Here is a 23,039-nt window from a genome sequence, read left to right as displayed (position 1 = left end):
GAAAACCCAGCCTATTCAAAATTCTATAAAGATAATACTCAAATTACTAAAGATCAGAAAGTAATTGCAAAACAAAGTAGCAGAAAAGAACGAAGGCAACAAACATGTATAAGAGACAGTTGTGTGCTCTTTGATAAAAAAGAAAAAAAAAAGACAGTTGCGTGTGCAGACATGCCACCTTTAGGATGATCCCTCTACCACAACAATTTAGCCTTGAGCAGTGGCTGTTTCTTTTGATGCTAGTAATTTCACCCTCCTTGTGAGATCTCTCATCACGTCTATAATGACAGATTTCTTCTCAATTCGGAACTGGATAGCCAACTGAGTAGAATCTGAAACACCCTTTTGCAACAGGGACTCATCCTCCATGATTTTGGTTGGGAAGTGTCCCAGTGCAATCACACATAATGCAATAACGGTGCGAAAAGCAGCTAACTCATTTGCTATACCAAGGGGAGCTTCAACTGAAATAGATTTAAGTTTATCTAAATCAAGCTTCTGAACTGTTTCCATGTCACTGGTAAGAACAACTCTTAAGGCTGCCAACAAGCGCCCCTCAACCAACTCCGAACCCCCTAAGCATACCTACTAGGCAAAACAAGAAAAGAAAGGTTAAATACCCAATTTGTGCACCAGAAAGTCTAAAGAGGGAAGTCTTTCATAAATTTAGTACAACTAACATGATCAATCTGATAGCAAGTTTAGATCTCTAACTATGCTAATGGCCAACAAAAAGTTTGAAAGGTAAGTACTAGGGACCAGATAGCAAAAGAGTGATTCACATGCATTCTTCTAACTTCCTCAATGTAAAGCATTTACAGCAAAACACAGATAATATCCATGCAATATATTTCAAGCCACCAAAAGCCAATAAGCCATTTCCATCTAACCACCCAAATACAGCATACAAATACCAGAGTTTTTCTTCAAAATAAAACTGAGAAATTATATGAATAAAGTTTGCTCCAACCCATGGTGAACATTCATTGATCGAAATCAAATTATAAAGCAGGATAACAGTAACAATATGTTTTCAGGAAAGTAGAAACCTTAAGAAGAGGAGCTTCCCCATCTAACTTTAGCTGGCATAAAATTTCTTTCTGCCATGGAGATGGTACAGAGAAGTTGGGTGATGATACTCCAGCAGCCATACTTGCAGCATCCAGAAGTGCTCCATCATATTTCAGCTCAATACAATCATAGGGGTTTGATGGTATCACAAATCCATAATCCAGCAGGAAAAGGTCATTATTTAAACACCCATAGTTAAGTACTAAACAATCGTTCTGTTTGATCCCTGTTTCTGCCACAACCTGGAATGAGAGAGAATCTTGATGAGTAAAGAAACCTCCAATCCCTGTTGGAGAATTTCAGAATGAAATTAAAGAAACAAAAAGGCAAATAAAACCTTTACTAGCATCTTCACGTCCCTGTCATCTTGGTCCTGAAGTATTATGGCATTTGGCTTGAAACTATGGTTGCACATGTCAATGAGAGGAAGCATCATCGGGACATCATTGTTGATCTCACCTGAAAGCTTTTTACCATACAAACGGAATGCCCGAGACGAAACTGCTGACATTGCCCATCCAAGGGAGGATGCATCTACAGCTTGGCCACCAAAAGGGTGATCATTTGGTTTCAAATTTTCCAGAGCACGTTTGACTTCTTGTTCAAAATCAAGAAGAAATCTGCATCTCTTGTTCACCTGCAACGGGGAATCATTAAACCTTCAAAGCTTGCTGTGGAAATCAAGTGGTCGTCAAGATAAGAATCTTAACAAAGCTATATTACAAGAATCAAGCTATTGAACGTGATGTGCCTCCATGGGTCAGATTTTGTCTAACTCCCAAATTTAGGATTAAGGAGACTGATTGAAGTGTGTTATTCTGTTCTTTAATGTCATAAAGTAAAAAACAAAATGTATGTGGGACAAAGCATACCCAATAGCAAATAAGGCAACCTAGAGGCTAACATATGGTAATCTAGAGGACATGTCCTTCTCTTGGTTAGGGATCTCACTGAAAGTTCTTTGACAAATAAAACACATATTGTTTCTTCTAGTCTGCTGAAGGGACATTGATAGGCAGGTACATTGCATGGAGCTCCAGCAATCCTCCCAATTATTGAACACAATTTACAAAAATGTCTAAGTCAGGATTCAGCCAACCCACTCCGAGCCAATGTCCAACCATTGACATAACCCACAATTTTCTGAGATATCAGAATATCCTACATTTTAAATACAACACAAACTAGAGAGGCAAGGACTAGGGAGGGAGGTCTTATACGTTCCCGGCATATTTTTCTTTGCAGGTCTTATATGGTTTGATATACAAGACCTTAGCTTGGCAGAAACATTGACATTTATGTGGTCAAATAAAGTACCTGGTAAAGAAGTGGAGCATACTGCAAATTCTTTATGTCCTCGCCAGGGAAGAAGATGGGTATATTGAATGTTTCAGGGAGGCTGCTGATGTATGGCCACCAGAAGGATCCAGTTTTTGCTCTTTCTTGAAGAAGCTTCAAACCCAATTTCATTGCCCAAAGTTCCTCTGCCAAATGCTTCCACAGTGTTCGATTTACTCATATTCAAAACTCAGTACAGCCTAATGTACAAAACTTTTAAGTTACCAACCTAGGCAGATTGCAGAGCAAAGTAAACCTAATGCTACAGTAAAGTAGTAGGGTCTTGACTGAGATAAACACAGAATGCCATGTGCTACACTAGTGACTTGAGCATTCCAAATACCATGGCAACGATACTTCAATTCCAACTTACTAGCATACATGTACATCAAAGTTCAAGCTTTACTGCTATTTTGAACCAAATGAGAGGTGCCACTTACAATTCTACAATTGAACACCACTAAAGTAAAAGCTAGCAAAATGCGAAAGACCCATTAACCAATTACACCGAAATACGAGCATAAACCTAATAAAATGGGAAAACCAAAGAACACTTACCAGGAACATGGCGAGCCAAATTGACGAGAACAGAGTCAAGCCCACCATCTCCACCCTCTGATTCAAGAGAGCCAAATCTCAACGGTACGTGCTCGGGAAGAACAATTAGTTCAGAACCTTTCGGGATTTCCTCTGAAGCCACCAGTCCAAGACCAAAGGAACTATCTTGAGCTATCTTCACGGCTTCGTGCACGAACCCTCCTTCCCTACGAACCCACTTGATCAGGTCAGGTGGGTATGGGGCCAATCGCCCAGGATAAGAGGTTGAGGTTGAGGCAGCGCAAGTTAGAGGGCGGAAGGCGGTGAGCGAAGCCATTACCATCTTGGAAGCTGCCATGGTCGAGCCACTTCAGTCCTAGTGCTAAGAAAACTTGAGAGGATTTAAAATTTGAGCAGAATGGATTGATTTCCATGAAAAATTAGGGAAAAGTTCTCAGATTACCCAAAAAAGTAGGAAAATTAAATTATCGTTGTCGAATTTTGGCGGGGATAATTTCGGGATTTCAATTGCTTTGTAATTTCTCTTTCTATAGTTTTTTGAAGTCGAAAACGTACGCACTTAACCTAACCTGCCCCGCCCCTATTGATATTTTAGTGGCTCATTTTTCAGATTGGCTTATACTTGGAACTTGACCACAAGGAAACAATTGGGCTTAGAAAATGCTCTTGGTGTTACAAATTACAATGGTGTATTTGGGTTTGGGAACACTGAAATGAGGTCATGACGCCACCTCTCTCCCAATGAGAGGCGCATCTCCCGTAGGGGACTTGCCTCATTCATGCCAGTGGCCATACGACATTTCCAGTCACAAAGAAAATTGATTATGGGAATAAAAAGATTTTTGTTATAAAAATAAAATAATCAGAGTATAAAAAATACTACTGAATATTGATAATAGAATTGTATTTGCTCTTGTGATGTTTACACAAACAGAATTTCTTCTCAAATAGAACTCACTCTATTTTGTTTCCTCTAATGCTTCCTTTCTTTCCTCTCTTCTCATTCGGTGTATTTTGCTAAGAAGAGTCCAATTTTCCTGTTACCAAACTCCCTATGCCCTCCTGTTTCCTTCCTCATCTTTTGACATGTGTCCCTTCACTTAACATAAAGTTAACACTGTTAACTTATTTTAACATAATAAAATTATTTTTTAAAAATGGAAATAACAAAAACACTCCGACTCCAATTCCTCTTCCTCGTCTCTTTAGTCTTACCACCGCTGCCTCCATGTCTGTCCTTCATCTACTGTACCACTGCCATCTAACTAATTGCCTCTGCCTCTCATGGTCACCCATTTCTTTATTTAGTGTTTTTTCCTCAATTTTCAATTTCAAACACCAAAGATTTGGCTCATTCTCTCAATCAATTGCAAATCCCTTTTTTGAACCCATTCAAGGTGTTCAGCTCATGGCGAGCCACAAACAATAACCCAAAAAAATTCCAAAGAAAAAAAACCAAGTTATGCTGCCCAAATATCAATCAATCCACCTGAAATTCACAAGGTTTCTTTGTGGATTAATTTTTTTTTCTTTTCTGATCAATGAAATCGTTACCACCGAGGCAACCGTCATTGCATTCGTTGGCAACCCTCTAAGGTTCTACTGAAGTTGAGAACACCATAATATTATACTTAACAGAGTTAACTTATGTTAAATGAAAGGACACGTGTTCAAAAGATAACAAAGGAAACAAGAGGGCACAAAGGAATTGGTAACATGAAAATTGGACTCAGCAATGGGAAGCCTGTTTATAGGCAAATTGGATGGCTTACCCAACATCGTCATTAAGCTTCAACATTATCATTAAATTTTTTGAATATTTTTTTCCTTTTTTTTTATGTGGGCTCCACCATTTTCTTTACAACACTTCTCTTTGGAGACCATAATGTATGAAATATGTCTTATTAAAAACCTTGCCAGTAAAATCCAGTGGGACAAAAAACTAGTCGAAAGGAAAAATAGTACATAACCATACATAAAATTTTGTGTATATTGACATGCGTGCGACACTGCCTCGTTAAAACCTTACCAGGAAAACCCAGTGGGATAAAAATCTGGACGAAGGAAAAAGAGTACAGTGTGTGAAGATCTTTATTGACATCACGCTCCCCCTGATGCTTGGTAAAATATCTTTTAAGCCATATTGTTAATCATCTTTCTGGATGTCATAGTTGACATTGCTTCTGTGAGTCAATCTTGTAATATTGTTGGATGCTCCCCTTGTAGAATATATCCCCCTGATATCTTCATTACTATTTTTCTAGAAGGAAGATCTTTCGGACTGAGTGAATAATGTAGTCATCAACAATTCATGTAGTTGAGTAAGCAAATATATTTACAGTGGGTTATCTCTATAAATCATAGAAATTTCCAAAGTCCGCGAATCAAACAAAACCTGGGCTATTTGTAAGTTTACTTGAAAAGAATATATCCATATATGGTTTTATGCGGAGATAACATCAAATATGTCTCACAGTATCCCAAAGTGGTGGTGATGGACCTGAGCTTTATCTGAAAAATATAATGTTCGGTCTAGTATATTTCTAGAAAAATCATTTAAGTGTCCAATGGATAATCCACATAAAAATGCTTCAATACTTTCTTAGTATAAGCAAGAATCTCGTTGGCATAATTCTCGATCTTCAGGCCGAGACAAATATTTCTTGAACTCTTCAGGAGTTGTAATCAATTATCAACTCTTCAGGAGTTGTAATGTATTGCAACCATATCATAATTAATGTACTCATTGAGACAATTTATACATATTAATATTGAGTACAAAACATGTGCTCTAGGCACATGTCCTTCAGAGACTTGCTTCATGCAATTACAATCCTTTTATGAATTTTATTTAAAAGATTACACTTCATGACATATTATATAGCTTTATATCCAGCGATTTGTTATGTTTGTACATCTTTAGAGAATCGCTTTTGATGATATGCTCCGAACATTTAATAACCCTTAAAGATAACATGTTGGTCTCCGTAAATGTGTAATAAGAAGGCACGATTGCATCTGTAAATATGAAGAACCTCAACATTCCTTATTTCTACCATAAACATTGTGTCATATAAATTGAGTATATTCCTCTTTTATTCCGAACACCCAAGTATAACTTTCAGGGTTAACATCTTTTTGGGTTCGTACTATGGACGTTCATTATCATTTGTAATAGAATTGCCTCTTTTCATTTTTGGCCAATGATATTGTCGACATTTAATTATAGAACGTGGTTCCAATCAACACAGCCCATTGATGATTTGAGTTGCTTCTCCAAAATCAAAAATTGTCATTCATCAATTCGTGATCTCATCATTCTCATGTGCATGCGCATGCATCAATTATGAACATTTCTTTACTTTTGGGTACCTAAGCCACTTCAAGAGCTTTTATTATCTCTTTCCAGACAGACATCTCTTGTAGGATGAATTATGTGAGAATGTGGATCTTAACCTCCAAAGAGAGCGTTATTATACAATGGGGCGTGCATAATCTCCATTCAGGGAGTTGGAACATTTAGAACTCATTTATCTATCATGATATAGGCATGCTACATATTAATACACACATGTCAATGAATTGTCCTTCTGGGACTTTAAACCATATAATTTGCTACGCATTAGGCGTGCATCATATTAATATTGACATGTTAATGAATTGTCCTTTCGGGACTTCAATCCATATCATTTGCTACGCAACAGGGGTGCATCATATTGATCACTGCTATACTCATGTTATGTTCTTATGAGACTTTAATCTATGCAATGTATTATCAATGTATTCAACTTACAATATGTGAAATTTTCATTAATAATTCATGAATACATATCAAAATGATACAAGCCTTTCTTCTGGAATGATCATAATACAAGTCTTTCTTCTGGAACAATTTATAATGCAAGTCATTCTTCTAGATTGGTCCTTTGCATGGCATTCTTCTGGAATGACCTTATCTCCTCATTTGGTCACCTTTAAGGATGTCGTATAAAAAAAACAAGAGTACAAGCATGAAATAACACAAATATTGCTTATATCCTTAGGTGGGAGAAACTTTGCTCAAATATCATTTAAGCTTATATCGGCTTAGCAAATACAATATAACACTTGATGATCTAGTTATATCATGCAAGAGCAAAAATCACAATTCTTCTGTCTCTGTCAAAAAAATAACCCTCAGTGTTAAGCTCACTACATGGATTTGTTCTTCAGATGTTTATTCTAAAGAAACAAAATCTCTTATGAACAGAGAGTTGTAAAAAGAAAGAAAAGATACAAAGAATTGTGATATTGATTGCAAGGTAGGTAAGAAATCAAGGAATGAAACTAGTGAGATAACATACAACAAACTCTCATTTCTCCTAGCTTAGAAGAACTTCAGGAGATTATAGCATATGGTCGTCCTTACAGTTCCCTGATCTAGCTTAAACGTGATCATGGATAATCTCGCTTCATAAATGGATGATCAGAGATAGTCTGGTTTCTCAAGCACATCAAGTGCTCATTGATAGAAAAAACAAGTGGATATTGCATCACTAGATACGGGGAAAGCTGGAGAAAAATGGATGTATTATGTAAAGAAAATTTCGTTAATAACATATTTATACACAAATTAGAGGAACAGTTTGATTCGATGAATCTCAAATTAACTACAAAAAATTGTGATGTGCTCGAGAAGCTTTTGAAAAAGTAACTTCCTGAAATCCGCAAAGCAATATCGGCTTTGACGAAAATAATCCTTGAAACCATTAAAGTGCCCACAAACATTAATGGAGGCCGCATGAAGTTTTGGAATATGGAAAAAAAGAAAGAGAATATGGGGATCCAAGAAAATATTGGGATCTTGGAAACGGTGCCACATTTCTATCTATAGATATTGCATCTGCAAGGCTTGATCTGCATTTCAATTCAACTTCCTTCCATTTTCTGAAAATTCAGCTTTTATAAGACTTTCCTCGAAACCATCTTAAAATGGCTTCCTCTTCTTCTCCCCCAAATCATTTCGATTTAAATGTTGCTCCCAAAACAACCCTTGACGCCAAAGTCTTGCTTCCATCCTTTGTATCCCAAAATCATCATCTCACGTTTAATGATTTTGTGATGATGAATGATACGACTGCTGTCATAGTAGCTAGGAATTTCCTTACTCCTATGGATGAAATACTGTTAACATGAAGGTCTAACGAAGAGGTTATTGATGACTCAATGGCTTTTAGCATTCAGAGTGCTGCTTCTATTTCTAGCATGGCTGATTGTTTGCGTGCCAGAGCAAACGAGATTCAGAAGTTGAACACTGAAAATTCGTCTATTCAAAGAATGCTTCATGAGTCTTAACAAGAGGTTGAGAAACTTAAAGAGGAAAATAAGGCCTTGTTGAAACTAGTAAGTTCATACTCCATTGATATGCAAACAAGGCTTAACATGTTGCAGATTTACAATGAAAAGATTCTGGGAGACCAGAAGAGGCTCATGGCTAAGCTTAAGATGCGTCGTCCTTTTCCTTCAAATGCTTCCAGAACATAATGGAATTTTATAAATTTTACAGAGCCTGCTCCTTCCTTGCATGTGAAAATAATCTATATGTTGTATGCTCCTTTTTTGTTATAATAATTGGATAAATTCTTAAACTTGCACATGTGGTTTTTACTTCTTTTCAAAATAACAGTTTGGAACCTTATGCCTTATAGGTTCAAATAACCACATCAAATCTCTCAAATTACATATTTCAATGCATGTGAGTCCGAAACTTCTGGCTCACGTTAAACACGACTTGAAAATTTCTTTGCATTTTTTCAAATGGGCATGAAATATAAATTGAGTAAAATCCATGATAATATTGCAATATAGTAGTGAAGAGCATTAATTATTATATACCCAAAACTTCAAGTTCGCGATCTCTCATATATTTAGATCCATGGGCTTCCGGCCCAGATCATATAATATAACAAAATATGTGGGGAGCCTCAATTCATCCTTTGAGGTTTATCCTGATATTATCCATTTCACGGTGTATTATTAACAACTGGAATTCACAAAATATATTTCTTTCTTGAGGTGTCGATTATATGCCAAGGAACTTCTGGTCTTGATCTTTGTATGCTGTAAAACTCATCATATCACACAATTAATTTATAACTTGTAAATAAATTGATGGTGTAGACGATAATCCCGCACCATATTTTAAATAAATGTAAATGTGCGGTAAAATAAATTCATAAATTAAATTGCTTGTAAATAAATTGCTAGTATGGACGATAATCACGCACCATACTTTAAATAAATGTAAATATGAGGTAAAATAAATTCATAAATTAAATTACTTTATGTATGGACGTTAATCCCGCACCATACTTTAAATAATAAAGTAAATGTGTGATAAAGGAAAATTGCTGGTATTGGTACTAATTCTACTTCATACTTTTAAATAAAAAGTAAAGGCAGTTATGTGGACGATAAACTCGTGCCATACTTTTAAATAAATACTGCCGTATGGATAACAAACCTACACCATACAATAAATAAAGTAAATGCTAAAGGCAGTTGGGTGGATGATAAACTCACACCACACTTTTAAATAAATACTGTCGTATGGGTAATAAACATACATTGTACAGTAAATAAAGTAAATGTGGGGATAAAACCACCACCTAATATATATGAAGTATATAACATATTATATATTGTGGACAATATAACTATGCCACTATTCAAGATATAATAAGATGGGCTTTAAGATCACACCATCATTTTTATTACGATAATATGTGTTACAACGCGATGGGCAATGAAAATTACACCACCATAAAATAACAAGATATGGTATAAAACCGCACCATTCCAAATTAGAGTACAAAAAAATAAATTAAATAAACATGGATGAAGCAACATAAAAATTGCGAGAATACAAAAAAGAAAGTTTGCATGTCATCGTAGTAGTAAAGTGAGAGGAGACATATGACAGAGAAGAGACAGAGAAATAACCACATAGTGTTGAGTTGGGAAAATTTAGAAGTAAAGAGGAGAGATTATCATGCTGATAACATGTTATAAAAATAAAATAATCAGAGTATGAAAAGCACCATTGAATATTAAGAGTAGAATTTTATTTGCTCTTATGATGTTTACATTGACAGAATTTCTTCTAAGATAGAACTCACTTTTTTTTTTTTAATGAACTGGGGGGTAAAACCCCAAGGACACACAACAACTACTAACTACAAACTAGCCGAGTCCTAGTGACTCCAAGCATATCATCAACAAGGCTAGCACCAATCCAACTTGGAGCCATATCAAGAAGACAAACATCTAAGTCCAGATTGTAGCTATACTGAGCGATCTGGTCAGCAACCACATTTCTTTCTCTATAAATGTGATGGAGAGCACATGCATCAAACTTTCCCATAAGCTCCTAGCAGCTAGAAGCTAGAGACGTCATAGGATGTAAACCAAGAGTAGTAGCATTCCTCACCAACTTAACAGCCATAGCAAAATCCATTTCCACCAACAGATTATGAATACCTCTATCCTCAGCAAGCCTTAACCCAAAAAACAAGCCCCACATTTCAGCCTCAAGGATCTGACCTTTGCCCAGATTAGCAGCAAAACCGCAGGTCCAATCCCCAAAGGAATCACGTATAACTCCCCCCGCACCAATGCATCCAGAAGCACTTTTCCTGGTTCCATCCACATTCAGCTTATACTACCCAAGACTAGGTGGCACCCATGCCAGGGAAACCTGGATTCTAGCATTGGTTTTATGTAAGATTTGGGAGGTCATTAACCATTCATAGGCATCAACCAAGATGTTGCGTCTGGGGTTAACAGGTAACTCATCCTCAGGCTGAAAAATGGATTTGTTCCTCCACTTCCATAAATGCCAACAAGCAACAATATAACACAAGATACCAAGGAATATCAGCCTGCCACTTAAGCTTTGACATTAAATTAGCCTTGAGCCAAGGTTTGAAATCCATCTGGAAGAAAGAAAAATTGGATGGAGAGATAAGCAAATCATTCCAGACATCTCTGGCTCAATTATAGTCACGAAATATATGCAAAATAGATTCAGCAGGATAGTCACAGACAGTACAAGCCGAATCCCCAGCTAGATTTCTTTTAACTCTCTGCTCATTAGTAAGAAGTTTTCCTTGGACAGTCAGCCATAAGAAAAAATGTAGTTTATGAGGGATCCTGAGGCTCCATAAAAATTTTCAATCGTAATCAGGCCACCAAGGACCTTCAAATAACAGCCTATCAGCAGTTTTAACTTAGAAGACTCCATTAGGAGAAGGCCTCCAAATATGAGAATCGGGGATAGAACCCGTGAAACCAACAGGCACATTAAGAATTTTCTGAACAAGATCATCATGAAGAGCATAGCGTAATTTGTTAACATCCCACCAGCCATTTTTGGAGAAATCAGAAACAACACAATTTAAATCAGTCACCTACAACACCCCATCCTGCTGAGCCAGAGGCGCATCAGTGACCCACTTATCTGTCCAAAAAAGAGTAGAGTCCCATTTTCTTATCCTCCGAGCTAACCCTTGGGATAACAAGGCAGTCCCATGGAGAATACTTCTCCAAATACTGTAGCAGCCTTGCTTATACCTTAAAGAAGGGTCAAGAATAGTAGAACCCCGCATATACTTTTTTTCATAAATTTTAGCCTACAAGCCCTTATCCTTGCTATGCAATATCCACCCAATTTTAGCCAACATAGCTTGGTTTATGGCAACAGTCTTCTTAAAACCCATACCTCCATTGGATTTAGGCCTATAAACCAGATCTCATTGACATAAGTGGATCTTCTGCTTTTTCTCTCCTCCTCCCCAAAAGAAGTTTCGATTGAGTTTATCCAAATCATCACACACACTAGCAGGTAATTTGGTAGTTTGCATAGCGTAAATATGAATGGAAGCAGTAACAACTTATATTAAGGTAGCTCTACCAGCTAAAGATAAAAATTTACCTTTCCAAGAGGCCAACATGTGCTTAACCTTATCCACCAAAGATTCATAAGTAGCTTTCGTGACTTTGGAATGTAATAGGGGCATTCCTAAGTATTTTCCAAGATCATTGGTAAGGGGTGAACCACATATATAACTAATCTCCTTAGCAAGCTCCTTACAAGTGTTAAGAGAGCAATAAATGGCAGATTTTTCAAAATTAATTACCTGCCCAGAAGCATGACAGAACAGCTTCAAACAACTTCTCATAACTCTAGCTTGATTGGAGCTAGCCTCAGCAAAAAGAATTAAATCATCAACAAAAAATAGGTGGGAAACAGCAGGACCTGACTGAGATGATTTGACAGGTCTCCACTTCTTCTTTTCGACAACATCAAAAATAATATGTGAGAGATTTTCAATACATAACACAAATAAATAAGGGGATAAAGGATCTCCATGCCTGATTCCGTTCAGAAGCACAAAAGGAGTAGTTAACTCACCATTAACACAAAGCTGATATTTCACAGTAGTAACACAGCTTTTGATCAGACGAACCAAATCAACATGAAGCCCACCAACACATGCTCAATAAAGTTCCAATTCAATCTATCATAAGCCTTGGAGAGATCAATTTTCCAAGCAATAACACCCTTCTTGCCTTTCAAATTTTTAAAGTTATGCATTAGTTCCTAAGCAATAAGGATATTGTCCGTGATATGCCTGCCAGGGACAAAGCTAACCTGATTGGGGCTTATTAGCTTGGGCAAAATAGGCCTGAGGCGAGCAACAATAATCTTAGATATGACCTTGTAAAGAGTGGAACAAAGGCTAATTGACCTAAATTGTATCATAGTTTGGGGGTTGGCCACCTTAGGCACCAAAGTAATTAAGGTGGCATTAAGCTAGAACTCACTCTCTTTTGTTTCCTCTCATTCTTCCTTTCTTCTCTTCATTTCTTTCCTCTCTTCTCCCTTTGTGTATTTTGGCTTACCCAACATCATCATTAAGCATTTTGAATGTTATTCCCTCCTTTTCTTTACGTGGACTCCACCATTTTCTTTACAATACTTTTTTCTTTTTTTATTCTCACCCGTTGTTGGCTCACTCACATGTTGCTCGACCCAAAAAAGAAAAACTCACATCACATGTTACATTATTTTCCATTCACTTTTCTGTCAAACACATGAGCACATATTGAGGACGATCTCTTTTAGAAAGAAATAAGTTTTTGTTCTCCGTCTAATAAATCGGCATTCCATCAATGGCCACTGGCCCCAACCCAATAGCATTTCCTTACCCCCACTGATGAGAATTTGACTTTGTAATGGCATTGAGCTAGCTGGTTTCCAGTGGCAACACAAGAGATCAAGAAAAGAAAACACGCCATTTAAATATATATAAAATATAACCCAGTGAACAGACTATATCAACAAGATCAAATTCAAGTCCATGAATGAAAATTCGAAAGTACTATTAACATTTGAATATGGATTAGATCGGAATTATTATACAAGGATGAAGGATGAAAATGTCAACATGATCATGAAATACTTTAATCATAAAAAAAAAATAAAAATCCTTCAACTAATGAGATCACAGATGCCTTAAACTAATGAGATGAATGAATCAACAAAAAAAGAAAAGAAAGTGGAATTGAATTAATATTCGGGCTGATGTTGATCAAACTGCAGCAGAATCATTATAACGCGAGCCCATCATCATCATGACCTTAAACTCCTCAAAATTGATCATACCGTCGCCATCGCTGTCGACCGCACTGATCATTTTCTTGCACTCAGCGATCGAACACTCGTCCCCCAAGCTCCTCAGCACTTTATACAATTCCTCGGCCGAAATTAACCCATTCCCATCAATGTCGTAGACCGAGAAAGCGTCTTTCAGATTCTCCAGCGCCTCGGCCTGGTCGACCCCGTTGGTATTGAGCTCGACGAACTCTTTGAAGTCGATGAAGCCATCGCCGTCGGAATCGACCTCTAAGATCATGTGGCTGAGCTCCTCTTCGTTGGCCGGCTGGCCCAGGCTGCTCATGATGGCTCCGAGCTCGGAAGACGAGATCTTGCCGTCGCCATTGACGTCGAATTTCTTGAAGACCTGGTCGAGTTCGGCGATCTGAGCGCGCGAGTTGAAGGATGGGGATCGCGAGGGTGTGGTCGTGAGTGGGAGGGCTGTGGCTGATGGAATGGATTTCTTCTTCCGGGAGAAGAGGGATTTGAAACCCATCTGGATTTGAATTGAAACGACTCTGAGAGAGAAAAGGTGAAATGAAAGACGAATTGAAGAAGAAGATAGTCAATGTGAGATTCAGATTTCTAGGGTTGTGTTAAATTTGAACATGGGGATTTTTGTTGCTTCTTTGTTGTTTGGAGATTCAGGGATTGGGATTGGGATGTTGGTTGCAGGTTATTTTATAAGGATGTGAGAATGAGTAAATGAGAGAGAGAGTTTGGGTAGGGATTGGGAAATGGGGGAATTGGGTATTGGGTGAATAACTGAATGCGGAAAACGAAAACAGAATCCAACTGAATCTTAACGCCTATTTCTCTGTCAATGGCTCATCAATAACTCAGATGAATGTGGTGTGGTGGTTGTCGCTAATTTTGGGAGGAGAGAGAGAAGATTGCGCGTCAATTGATGAGTTACAGTCAGTTACACTGCATACACACCAACTCAATGACTCGGTGGATGCCAACGGTAACAATGGATCCCACGCGTCACCGACTCAACCTACTATTTGAGAATGAGTAAATGGCACTAATTAAACAAAAATCACATCAAACAAGCAGGCGTGACTTTGTTAGCGTGACTTTTAGAGAATCAAGGCTTTGCTTAGCCGCATAATGTATGTATTTATAGGGTTGTTTTATGTGGGTGTCCGAGCAATAAGAGGTAAGAATTGTAAATCCATATCGATATTGGATACGGATTATAAATTAATCCATGGTAAGATTATTTTCTTGACATGTTTTATCCTTATCCTTGTAGGTTATTGAGTCAATCGAGCCTTTTGGTTGGTTATACACTTTGCAAGACTTGATATAGGATTCTGATTCAAGGAACCTGATGTTGATACTCACAAATATGTTGAATGGATATAACAGAAAAAGATTTGCATCATTTCTTTGATTTCTTTTCATCTTTATTATTTTGTATATTTTGTATATGGAACTAAAGATAAATATTTTTCCGGGTAATACTACTCATATTACATTCGCATATCATCTTATGTGGCAGTAGACAATCATATCAATTAAAAAGTATCAATAAATCATAAAAGAAAAAAAAATATTAAATTAATTTTAATTGATGTGTTTGTCCACCTCACTACTATATACTAATGTATAAAAATGTAATATACAAATGTAAAAAGAATAACATTATTCTATTTTTTTCTTCACATAATATTATCGTGAAAAATAAAAACTCTCTCAAATTCACAAATATTTAACTTTATGACCAAATTTAACTACCATGATAAAGATACTCATGCTTTGCCAATTAGAGTCTGTTAATGGTGTTAGGGTTTCCTAATGTTGTGTTGAGCTTTGTGGGCTTTTGCATTTTGTGGGTTTTCTGCATTTATGTGGGCCCTTCGCCTCTATGTGGGCTTAATACCTTTATGTATACTTTATGATTTTGTTAGTTTTATTTGTAATGCTATGTCAGTATGCATTGCATTTTATGTGAACTCAATTATTTGAGTTCATTTTGATGTAATATGGCGTTTGACCTTCTATTTAATGAAACAAGATTTCGTCCAAAAGAAAAAAAGCTTTGCCAATTAGAGATTAATATTTCATGTCAAATGATGCAATGTGTTACATCTATTAATAACGACACTTTTTTTTTTTAATAAATACAATTACAATACGTTAATGATGAGTAAGTATGATGTTGCCAAATGGTAGGAGCAAAATTGCACTCCTGAAATTGACTTGAAATTGGAGGAGAATCTAAAGGCTTCCAAAAAAATTTATATGTAATGGATATACCACTGTTTTATTATTTCTGATCAATAACACAATTATGCATGAAAAATTTATCCTATATATCATTGAATTATTGAATATAAATAACAAAAAATATTATCCATGTTACATGAGAGTTTCTCTCCTTAACTCCGCTGCCCGCACATGATATCCTTCCAAAAGGACCCCACTTTACAGTCTACACCATTAAATTTAAATCAATCAATCTCTGTACCAGATTAAAAAAAATACACCATTAATCAATCAAAATTGAAAAAGTAAAAATAAAAAGTAAATTTAGGTCTATTTTGTTTGGCTTCTTTTAAACAAAATTTCTCTCCTTTTGTTTTTTCCAAATCTCCCAAAATAAAATCAATACTGCCAAGAATCCAATATCTGAAGTGAAAGACAGAGCACTGAAACACCGCACCTCATATATCACCATCATTCCTTCTCCTCTCGACTCGTTTAAAGTTATATCTGGTCGGCTGGTCTTCCAGTTCCTCCTCCTCTCTCTGTTGATGAAGGGAAGCTGAGACTTTTTGAAAGATTAAATCTTTTTAACTCCCACGAATCACGATGGACTCAAAGTCTCTGCGTTTCCTTACCCACCAATGTTTCTTCTCCGCCGTTCGATCCTGCGACCTTGGGTCGGTGAGACAGGTGGTTGATAAGCTCACAAAGGACGAGCCCTCAAATGGGTCCCTCGTCTCTGATCTGATGGCGATGCAGAACGATGCAGGCGAGACTGCCCTGTATGTGGCTGCAGAGAATAATCTGGAGGAGGTGTTCAGTTACTTGCTCCAGTTCTGTAACATAGAGATTGCAAAGATCAGGTCCAAGCATGATATGAACGCCTTTCATGTTGCCGCCAAGCGTGGCCACTTAGGTATTGCTTTCTAACTGTTACTGTGCTTAAGCTTTGCTTGTGTGTGTGCTCGCGCGATGATAATTGATTGGGTTGAATTGGTTGGTTATTTTTATGCACGCTGAAGGAAGGGTATGTACAATAATTAATAATAATTTCCTTCCTAGAGTGAATTTTTGAGATTAGTAAGAGGATCAAATTCTCTGTACTGCAAGCAGAATAATGCCCAAGTCTGACATGTTGAAATTCCTTTGTTTTTTTCCTTTAAAAAGAAATTTCTTTTGGTTTGTTTCCATAAAGGAGTGTATTTCGAACTGAAGAACCAAAATGAACTATGATTTTGATTTTGACATATTTTGAAGGGAAGCTTAGAAGAAAAAAAAAGTCATCTCCTCAAGTATATGGTATATGTTTGTAGGCCAAGGAAAATAATAAATAATCACTGATACATTGCGGATCGCTAACCTGGTAAAGATGATAATTTTGAAGGTCTTGTTTGTCTTAATCTGCTTTGCATATACTGAAGCTACTGTGATATATCCTAGAGGTTAATGTATAAGAAATTTTGCAATCTTGTGGCCATTTTGAGTTGATTTCTGTATTTTCCATGCTATATGTATACGGTAATCACTGCAGTGGTGAAAGGATTTCTTTTTTTTATAAATTTATCTGGAATAGGGTATTGACTGTTATTTATTCAGGTATTGTGAAGGCACTATTGGCAATTTGGCCTGAGCTTTGTAAATTGTGTGACTCGTCAAACACTAGCCCTCTTTATTCAGCTGCCGCTCAGGACCATTTAGAGGTAGTTAACGTCATCTTGGATGCCGATGTCAGCTCAATGAGGATAGTGAGAAAAAATGGTAAAACTGCGTTACATACAACTGCAAGGTATGGCCACCTACGTACTGGGAAAGAACTTATAGATCGAGATCCAGGAATAGTCTGCATAAAAGATAAAAAGGGTCAAACTGCACTCCATATGGCTGTAAAAGGTCAGTGTACTCCGATTGTAGAGGAGATTTTGCTTGCTGACCGGTCTATACTGAATGAACGTGACAAGAAGGGCAATACAGCTGTGCATATAGCTACAAGGAAATGCCGTCCACAGGTATCTTCATGTTGGCATTTTATTTACGATAGAAGCACATGAGCTCATGAAATCCTTGTCATTAATTATTTCTGCCTGCTTTACATTTGTACGTATTGCCATTCCATGTAGGATGAAAATGCATCAGCTCGTGAAATCCTTGTCATTAACTATTTCTGCCTTCCCTTGCATTTATCAGTTGCTTTTACTTACCTGGTAACCGTAAATCTAAATGGATTAGGAGCTAGTTCATTCTCATGGCGATTCCTCTTGCAGCATCAATAAAGTATCACTTGCCAAGGAATCATGCAAGAAGATACCAAATAAATATTTAAGATTAACCAGATAATACACCAAGTGCCTACATGCATAATTGATAAAGCATCTGCTTTCTCATTTCCTGTCAACCCTTGGCTATTTTGTGAGCCTGTTTTTCCTCATTGAAAAGCTTCGATGAGGAACCAGAAAGTATTTAAAGGAATATATAACTATAGTATTACATCCTCAAAGTCGATTCTTGACAGCATCTGAGGAAGAGCTTATAATTTAATGCCTTGCTGGTGTGAGTCCAATGGCATGTGTTTGTGTATTCATTTTTTTTTCTTTTTACTCTCATGTTGAAGTTTTACCCTCTTTCTTTCAGATAGTGGGCGTTCTGCTGAGCTATAGGACTATTGATGTCAATGCCATTAATAATCATTATGAAACTGCAAAGGATTTGGCAGATACACTACCGTATGGAGAATCAACATTGGAAATTAAAGAAGTACTAGCGGAAGCTGGTGCCAAGTATGCAAGACATGTTGGCCAAGTGGACGAAGCGATGGAACTGAAGAGAACTGTGAGTGATATCAAGCATGAGGTGCAGTCACAGCTTATACAAAATGAAACAACTCGACGGCGAGTTTCTGGTATTGCCAAAGAACTAAAGAAACTTCATAGAGAAGCTGTCCAGAACACTACCAATTCTATTACAGTAGTTGCTGTTCTGTTTGCGTCTATAGCCTTCTTGGCCATGTTTAACTTGCCTGGCCAATATGTAACTGAAGGACCAGAAGCAGGGAATGCTAACATAGCTCGTAGTGTTGGTTTCAAAGTGTTCTACTTGTTAAATGCTACGTCTCTTTTCATGTCACTAGCAGTTGTTGTGGTTCAGATCACTTTGGTGGCCTGGGAGACAGGGGCTCAGAAGCAAGTGGTGTCGGTGGTTAACAAACTAATGTGGGCTGCCTGCGCTTGCACTTGTGGGGCTTTTCTGGCGATAGCCTTTGTGGTCGTCGGAGAGGGGAGTTCATGGATGGCTATTACCATAACCGTTATGGGAGTGCCAATGCTTGTTGGAACTCTTGCAAGCATGTGCTACTTTGTTTTCCGGCAACACTTTGGGGGTTTCCGGCGCGACTCTCAACGGCGCATCAAAAGGGCCAGTGGAAGCAAGTCCTTCTCGTGGTCAGTCTACTCGGCAAACATCTCAGATCTTGATGATGACTATAACTCCGACCTTGAGAAAATCTATGCTTTGTAAACAATACAGTATTATAGTATTAGTAGTATATATGAGTTGTTTTAACACGTTTTCCGCCCAATGTCTTGTTTAGCGCTTTATCTATCTGTTGAAGTAAGAGTTGTTGTTCATAATTAAAGGGGGTGCTGCTGTAATCTTGGTGTGCGCCAAGCTAAGTTGTTGGCCTTTTGCCATGTCCTCTAAATCTAGCTCTATAATTCAGAGTTGATTGTAGATTATGCATATTGTATTTGTAACTGTAGATTGCGTTGCTACCAATAATATGTAAAATAATACTCAATACTTAATTGATTTGCCACATTACATTCTAATGGTGCCCCAAACAATTTTTTATTTATATTCTCCCCCTGATTTCTCTAAAACTACTACTGTACTGTAAAAAAATTTCCCATTGCAGAGCGGGATGATCAATCAACATATCCATTATATTATATCGTAACAGAAAAAAAAAAAAAAAAAAAAAAAACCTTGAAAATTAGTCTCTGTTAATTTTCACCGTAATCCGTCAAAATTTATTAATAGAAAAAAAAAATCCTTGAAGAAATCCCCTATGATTAATAATAAAAGTAAGGAAAACGGTTTAATGGGTCGGGTTCCTCTCATTTATTAAAAGAAAACAAATGTATGTCGAAGCAGCCATTGTTGTTGTTAATAGCAGAGAAACCTAGGCTGTCTGTAGCAAGCAGAGGTTTTTCTCCACTCTGTCTCTGCTGCACTGCTTTTCTCCACCCTCTGCCGCTGCACGCCTTCATCACCACTCATAGCCGCACACTGCCATCCAAAGCTTCAAATCAATCAGGTACCGTTTAAACTTTTAGTCTCTGAAAGCAAATTCAATTTATCTGTCCATTTTAGCACCAAAAATAAAATTTCTCGGTTTATTTTGGCTGTTTTGCTAGAATCATGAGTGGTGAATGATCGATAGATGGAAAGTTATGATTATTACTGATTTACTGATATGTTTGATTGAATATTGTCCACTGCTCATATTTCTTTTTTGTTTTTTCGCTATTTTGCTTCAAATCATGAACAGTAAATGATTGATAGATGGGAAGCTATGATTATTGTTGATTTATTGATATGTTAGATTGAAAATTGCCCAAATGAATGCTCTTGCAATTTTTTGGGTAGTAGATATTTATGTTCTCAACAGTTACAATATTCACCGATCTTACAAGTGTAGGTAGTAGTAGAAACATGGAAGTAGCTGAAGTTGAAGGTGATCATGTTCCATCAGTAGTTCCAGAGCTCCCAAGTGAAATCATATGGTTTCTTATACTACCACGGCTACCAGCTAAGTCTCTGATGCGGTTCAAGTGCGTTTGCAAGTCATGGTCCTCTCTCATCTCCGGTAACCCTACATTTCTTGGTGTCCACCGAAACTTGCGCTGCAACAACAGCAGGTACACTCACCTCCTCCTCAATGTCTTTGACCGCGACACAGGCCACGACCACTTGCTATCCGTCCAAATCAACCAAGATGGAGATGGAGATGGAGATGGAGATGGTAGTACCTCACCCGCCACCCACCTTCTAACACTGTCCCCTGACTGTCATCTCTACGATTATCAGTGTACTAATGGCCTGTTTTGTATTTTTTACTTTGCTAAACCGGTAGCCACTAAAACCCACCATGAACATGACCCCGAGGACCACGTTCATATATTTAATCCCTCCACCGGAGAGTCGATCATTCTCCCCCATACTTCACTGTCCAAATACACACTCCAGATTAAAGGCCACTTTGGGTTCAGTCCTTTTACAAACAAGTATAAGCTTCTCCAAGTCCAATTGTGCCATGATTGGACTTCAAATCTCTTTAGTTTAAAGCTCGAGATTTTGACTTTGGGTTCTGATTCATGGAGGTGCATTGAGGTAGACCTCGATCAGCTCCCTTTTAATCCCCTTTCTTCCCACTTGTATGGGGAAAGTGTGTGCCTTCATGGAGCCCTACATTGGATATATCAAGATGGTGAGGATAGGAGTAGGATAGTGGTATTTGACCTTGGAGAGGAGAGATTCAGGGTCATCACAACTCCTGAAGATGATGGTAGTGATCCCTGTTGGACAATTGCTGAAGTGGGTGGACGTCTAGCTCTAATGGATGACAAGGATGCGATGCCACAGAAATTAATGTTGGAGTTATGGATTTTGAAGGACTACCAAAATCAAGTGTGGGCTAAAGAGACTATCAATTTTCCCTCTCATTGGCGGGAGTCGACGTACCATCATTTGAATTCTTTACGTACAATTCACACAGGTGAGCTTTTCATTCAATCTTCACCAGAAGTACAGGCATCTCATCATTTCTATGATATGAAGAGTAATCGTTTTTATAAAAGTTCAATTGTTTTGCCTGATTTGATATGGCGGAATGATGGTGATGCTCGGTTGGGCTTAATTACTAGTTATCGTGAAACCCTTGCCCGCTTAAGATTATAATTCATGAGAATGGAGTGGAATAGCATTTCATTTCGTTTCATTATTGTAAAACATAATTAATGGGTTGATTCTTGTGCACGACAAGAAGGATATGTACTACTGGACATATATTTTCTCTTTTCCCTTTCCCTTTCCCTTTCCCTACTACACCATGCTTTAAGCCTTTACCATATTATAAAGGAAATAGGATCTGAACTTGTTGCTATCAAGTTTTGAAGTTTTTCTGTGAACGTGCGATAACTGGTCAGCCTTTTTATGCAATTAAGTCCAATTAGATTAATTTTATGAGTAAGTTCTATTTAGTTGATGCGCTTGCCTCGCCGACCGAAGTAGGTTAGAAAATGAACAGCGTTCCTGCACTGGATTTGATTTGATTTGATTTTTTTTTTTTTTTTTTTCATTCTCAGGAAATAGTAAACTATATATATCAATATTCATAACAGATAACATCGCTCAAGTTTCTCATTTGGGTTATGTTCAACTGCACTAGAAAAAATCTTCAGTCCAGAAAAAAAGGAAAACAAAGAAAGAGAACGACATCATTATTCAAATGGAATGGTAAAAGATGGGCAGAAATGAGGCTTTACAAAGTCAATGGCATCCTCAGGAGCAACTTTATTATTAAGTAATTTGTTCAAGGGAGGAAGCTACCCCTACGTAGGACTGTTTTAATGGCTTGTTTAGATGTCCAAGTAAAAGTAGAGTTGTCCATAATTGAAGGGCTGCTGCTGTTATGTAAAATAATTGGGGCGGCATTTGCCATGTAATCAAATCCTTAGAATCCTCAAATCCTTCAAATCTTTTGAAGTTTATTTGACTTTGGATATGAATAAGAATCCAACAGAGCCATGGGCAGCACCTCTGCATACGCCGGCCTCGCGCCCGCTAATAGCTAAAGCTCTTGGGTTTCTCACATTTGGCAGACAGCGAAAACTGGAGAGGAGGTTTGGTAAGTAAATCAAACAATCGATCAATCCACCTGCTGCCGTTGCATTTCCTTTATGAGTTAGTTGCTTTGATCTCTCTGTTTCTCTATTTTGATATTGTCTTGCTACCCGCTGACTTGGATCTCCTGTATCTGAATAAAAAGCTTGATGAAATCTCATCTCATTAGGTTACAGCTCTGATTTTGGATTTTGCCCAACCCAAGTATTCAATCCAAAATTGATTTTGGACTCTTATGTTTAAAGCAAGAAGCATTCCTGAATTA

The 23,039-nt window shown here is 37.4% G+C and overlaps 4 protein-coding genes across 8 annotated transcripts; 2 read left to right on the top strand and 2 right to left on the bottom strand.

Annotated features, from left to right (window-relative positions):
* Positions 1-14: 14 nt before the first annotated feature.
* LOC103344073 (Rubisco methyltransferase family protein) lies at positions 15-3,488 on the bottom strand. 2 transcript variants are annotated; one of them, XM_008247700.2, is made up of 5 exons: positions 2,968-3,488; positions 2,389-2,555; positions 1,409-1,708; positions 1,050-1,313; positions 15-585 (listed from the first exon to the last, which is right to left on the bottom strand). In XM_008247700.2, the coding sequence occupies exons 1-5, from the start codon at positions 3,302-3,304 to the stop codon at positions 208-210; spliced, it is 1,446 nt and encodes a 481-aa protein (XP_008245922.2). In that variant the 5' UTR covers positions 3,305-3,488; the 3' UTR covers positions 15-207. The 2 variants fall into 2 exon arrangements, with proteins under 2 accessions (XP_008245922.2, XP_088901763.1); XM_089045637.1 differs by having other exon boundaries at positions 2,389-2,565; positions 2,968-3,155.
* Positions 3,489-13,372: 9,884 nt separating this feature from the next.
* On the bottom strand, positions 13,373-14,691 carry LOC103321442 (putative calcium-binding protein CML25). The gene has a single exon (XM_008223242.3). The coding sequence runs from the start codon at positions 14,157-14,159 to the stop codon at positions 13,599-13,601; it is 561 nt and encodes a 186-aa protein (XP_008221464.1). The 5' UTR covers positions 14,160-14,691; the 3' UTR covers positions 13,373-13,598.
* A 1,581-nt stretch (positions 14,692-16,272) lies between these two features.
* On the top strand, positions 16,273-19,698 carry LOC103321441 (Ankyrin repeat family protein). Its single transcript, XM_008223241.3, has 3 exons — positions 16,273-16,793; positions 17,474-17,883; positions 18,506-19,698. The coding sequence occupies exons 1-3, from the start codon at positions 16,484-16,486 to the stop codon at positions 19,385-19,387; spliced, it is 1,602 nt and encodes a 533-aa protein (XP_008221463.2). The 5' UTR covers positions 16,273-16,483; the 3' UTR covers positions 19,388-19,698.
* A 240-nt stretch (positions 19,699-19,938) lies between these two features.
* Positions 19,939-23,025, top strand: LOC103321450 (F-box protein At4g19940-like). 4 transcript variants are annotated; one of them, XM_089045347.1, is made up of 3 exons: positions 19,939-20,186; positions 20,571-21,647; positions 22,237-22,353. In XM_089045347.1, exons 1-3 carry the CDS (start codon positions 20,012-20,014, stop codon positions 22,317-22,319), a joined length of 1,335 nt encoding a protein of 444 aa, XP_088901473.1. In that variant the 5' UTR covers positions 19,939-20,011; the 3' UTR covers positions 22,320-22,353. The 4 variants fall into 4 exon arrangements, with proteins under 4 accessions (XP_088901473.1, XP_016647347.2, XP_088901474.1 ...); XM_016791861.2 differs by having other exon boundaries at positions 19,940-20,186; positions 22,320-23,025; XM_089045348.1 differs by having other exon boundaries at positions 19,946-20,186; positions 22,273-22,334.
* The last annotated feature ends 14 nt before the right edge of the window (positions 23,026-23,039 follow it).

Source organism: Prunus mume, linkage group LG2 (genome assembly GCF_029339155.1).
Source record: "Prunus mume cultivar Tortuosa linkage group LG2, ASM2933915v1, whole genome shotgun sequence".
NCBI lineage: Eukaryota > Viridiplantae > Streptophyta > Magnoliopsida > Rosales > Rosaceae > Prunus > Prunus mume.
Note: the sequence above shows the minus strand (reverse complement) of the source record. Positions and strands in the feature narration are given on the sequence as shown.

Coding starts and splice junctions, on each gene's coding strand:
- LOC103344073 (XM_008247700.2), bottom strand. CDS start 3,304: ATGGCAGCTTCCAAGATGGTAATGGCTTCGCTCACCGCCTTCCGCCCT. Junction 1,314..1,408: donor ACGTGAAGATGCTAGTAAAG/GTTTTATTTGCC, acceptor CTCTCATTCCAG/GTTGTGGCAGAAACAGGGAT. Junction 586..1,049: donor GGGAAGCTCCTCTTCTTAAG/GTTTCTACTTTC, acceptor TTTGCCTAGTAG/GTATGCTTAGGGGGTTCGGA.
- LOC103321442 (XM_008223242.3), bottom strand. CDS start 14,159: ATGGGTTTCAAATCCCTCTTCTCCCGGAAGAAGAAATCCATTCCATCA.
- LOC103321441 (XM_008223241.3), top strand. CDS start 16,484: ATGGACTCAAAGTCTCTGCGTTTCCTTACCCACCAATGTTTCTTCTCC. Junction 16,794..17,473: donor CGCCAAGCGTGGCCACTTAG/GTATTGCTTTCT, acceptor TTATTTATTCAG/GTATTGTGAAGGCACTATTG. Junction 17,884..18,505: donor CAAGGAAATGCCGTCCACAG/GTATCTTCATGT, acceptor TCTTTCTTTCAG/ATAGTGGGCGTTCTGCTGAG.
- LOC103321450 (XM_008223251.2), top strand. CDS start 20,012: ATGTCGAAGCAGCCATTGTTGTTGTTAATAGCAGAGAAACCTAGGCTG. Junction 20,187..20,570: donor CAAAGCTTCAAATCAATCAG/GTACCGTTTAAA, acceptor TTACAAGTGTAG/GTAGTAGTAGAAACATGGAA.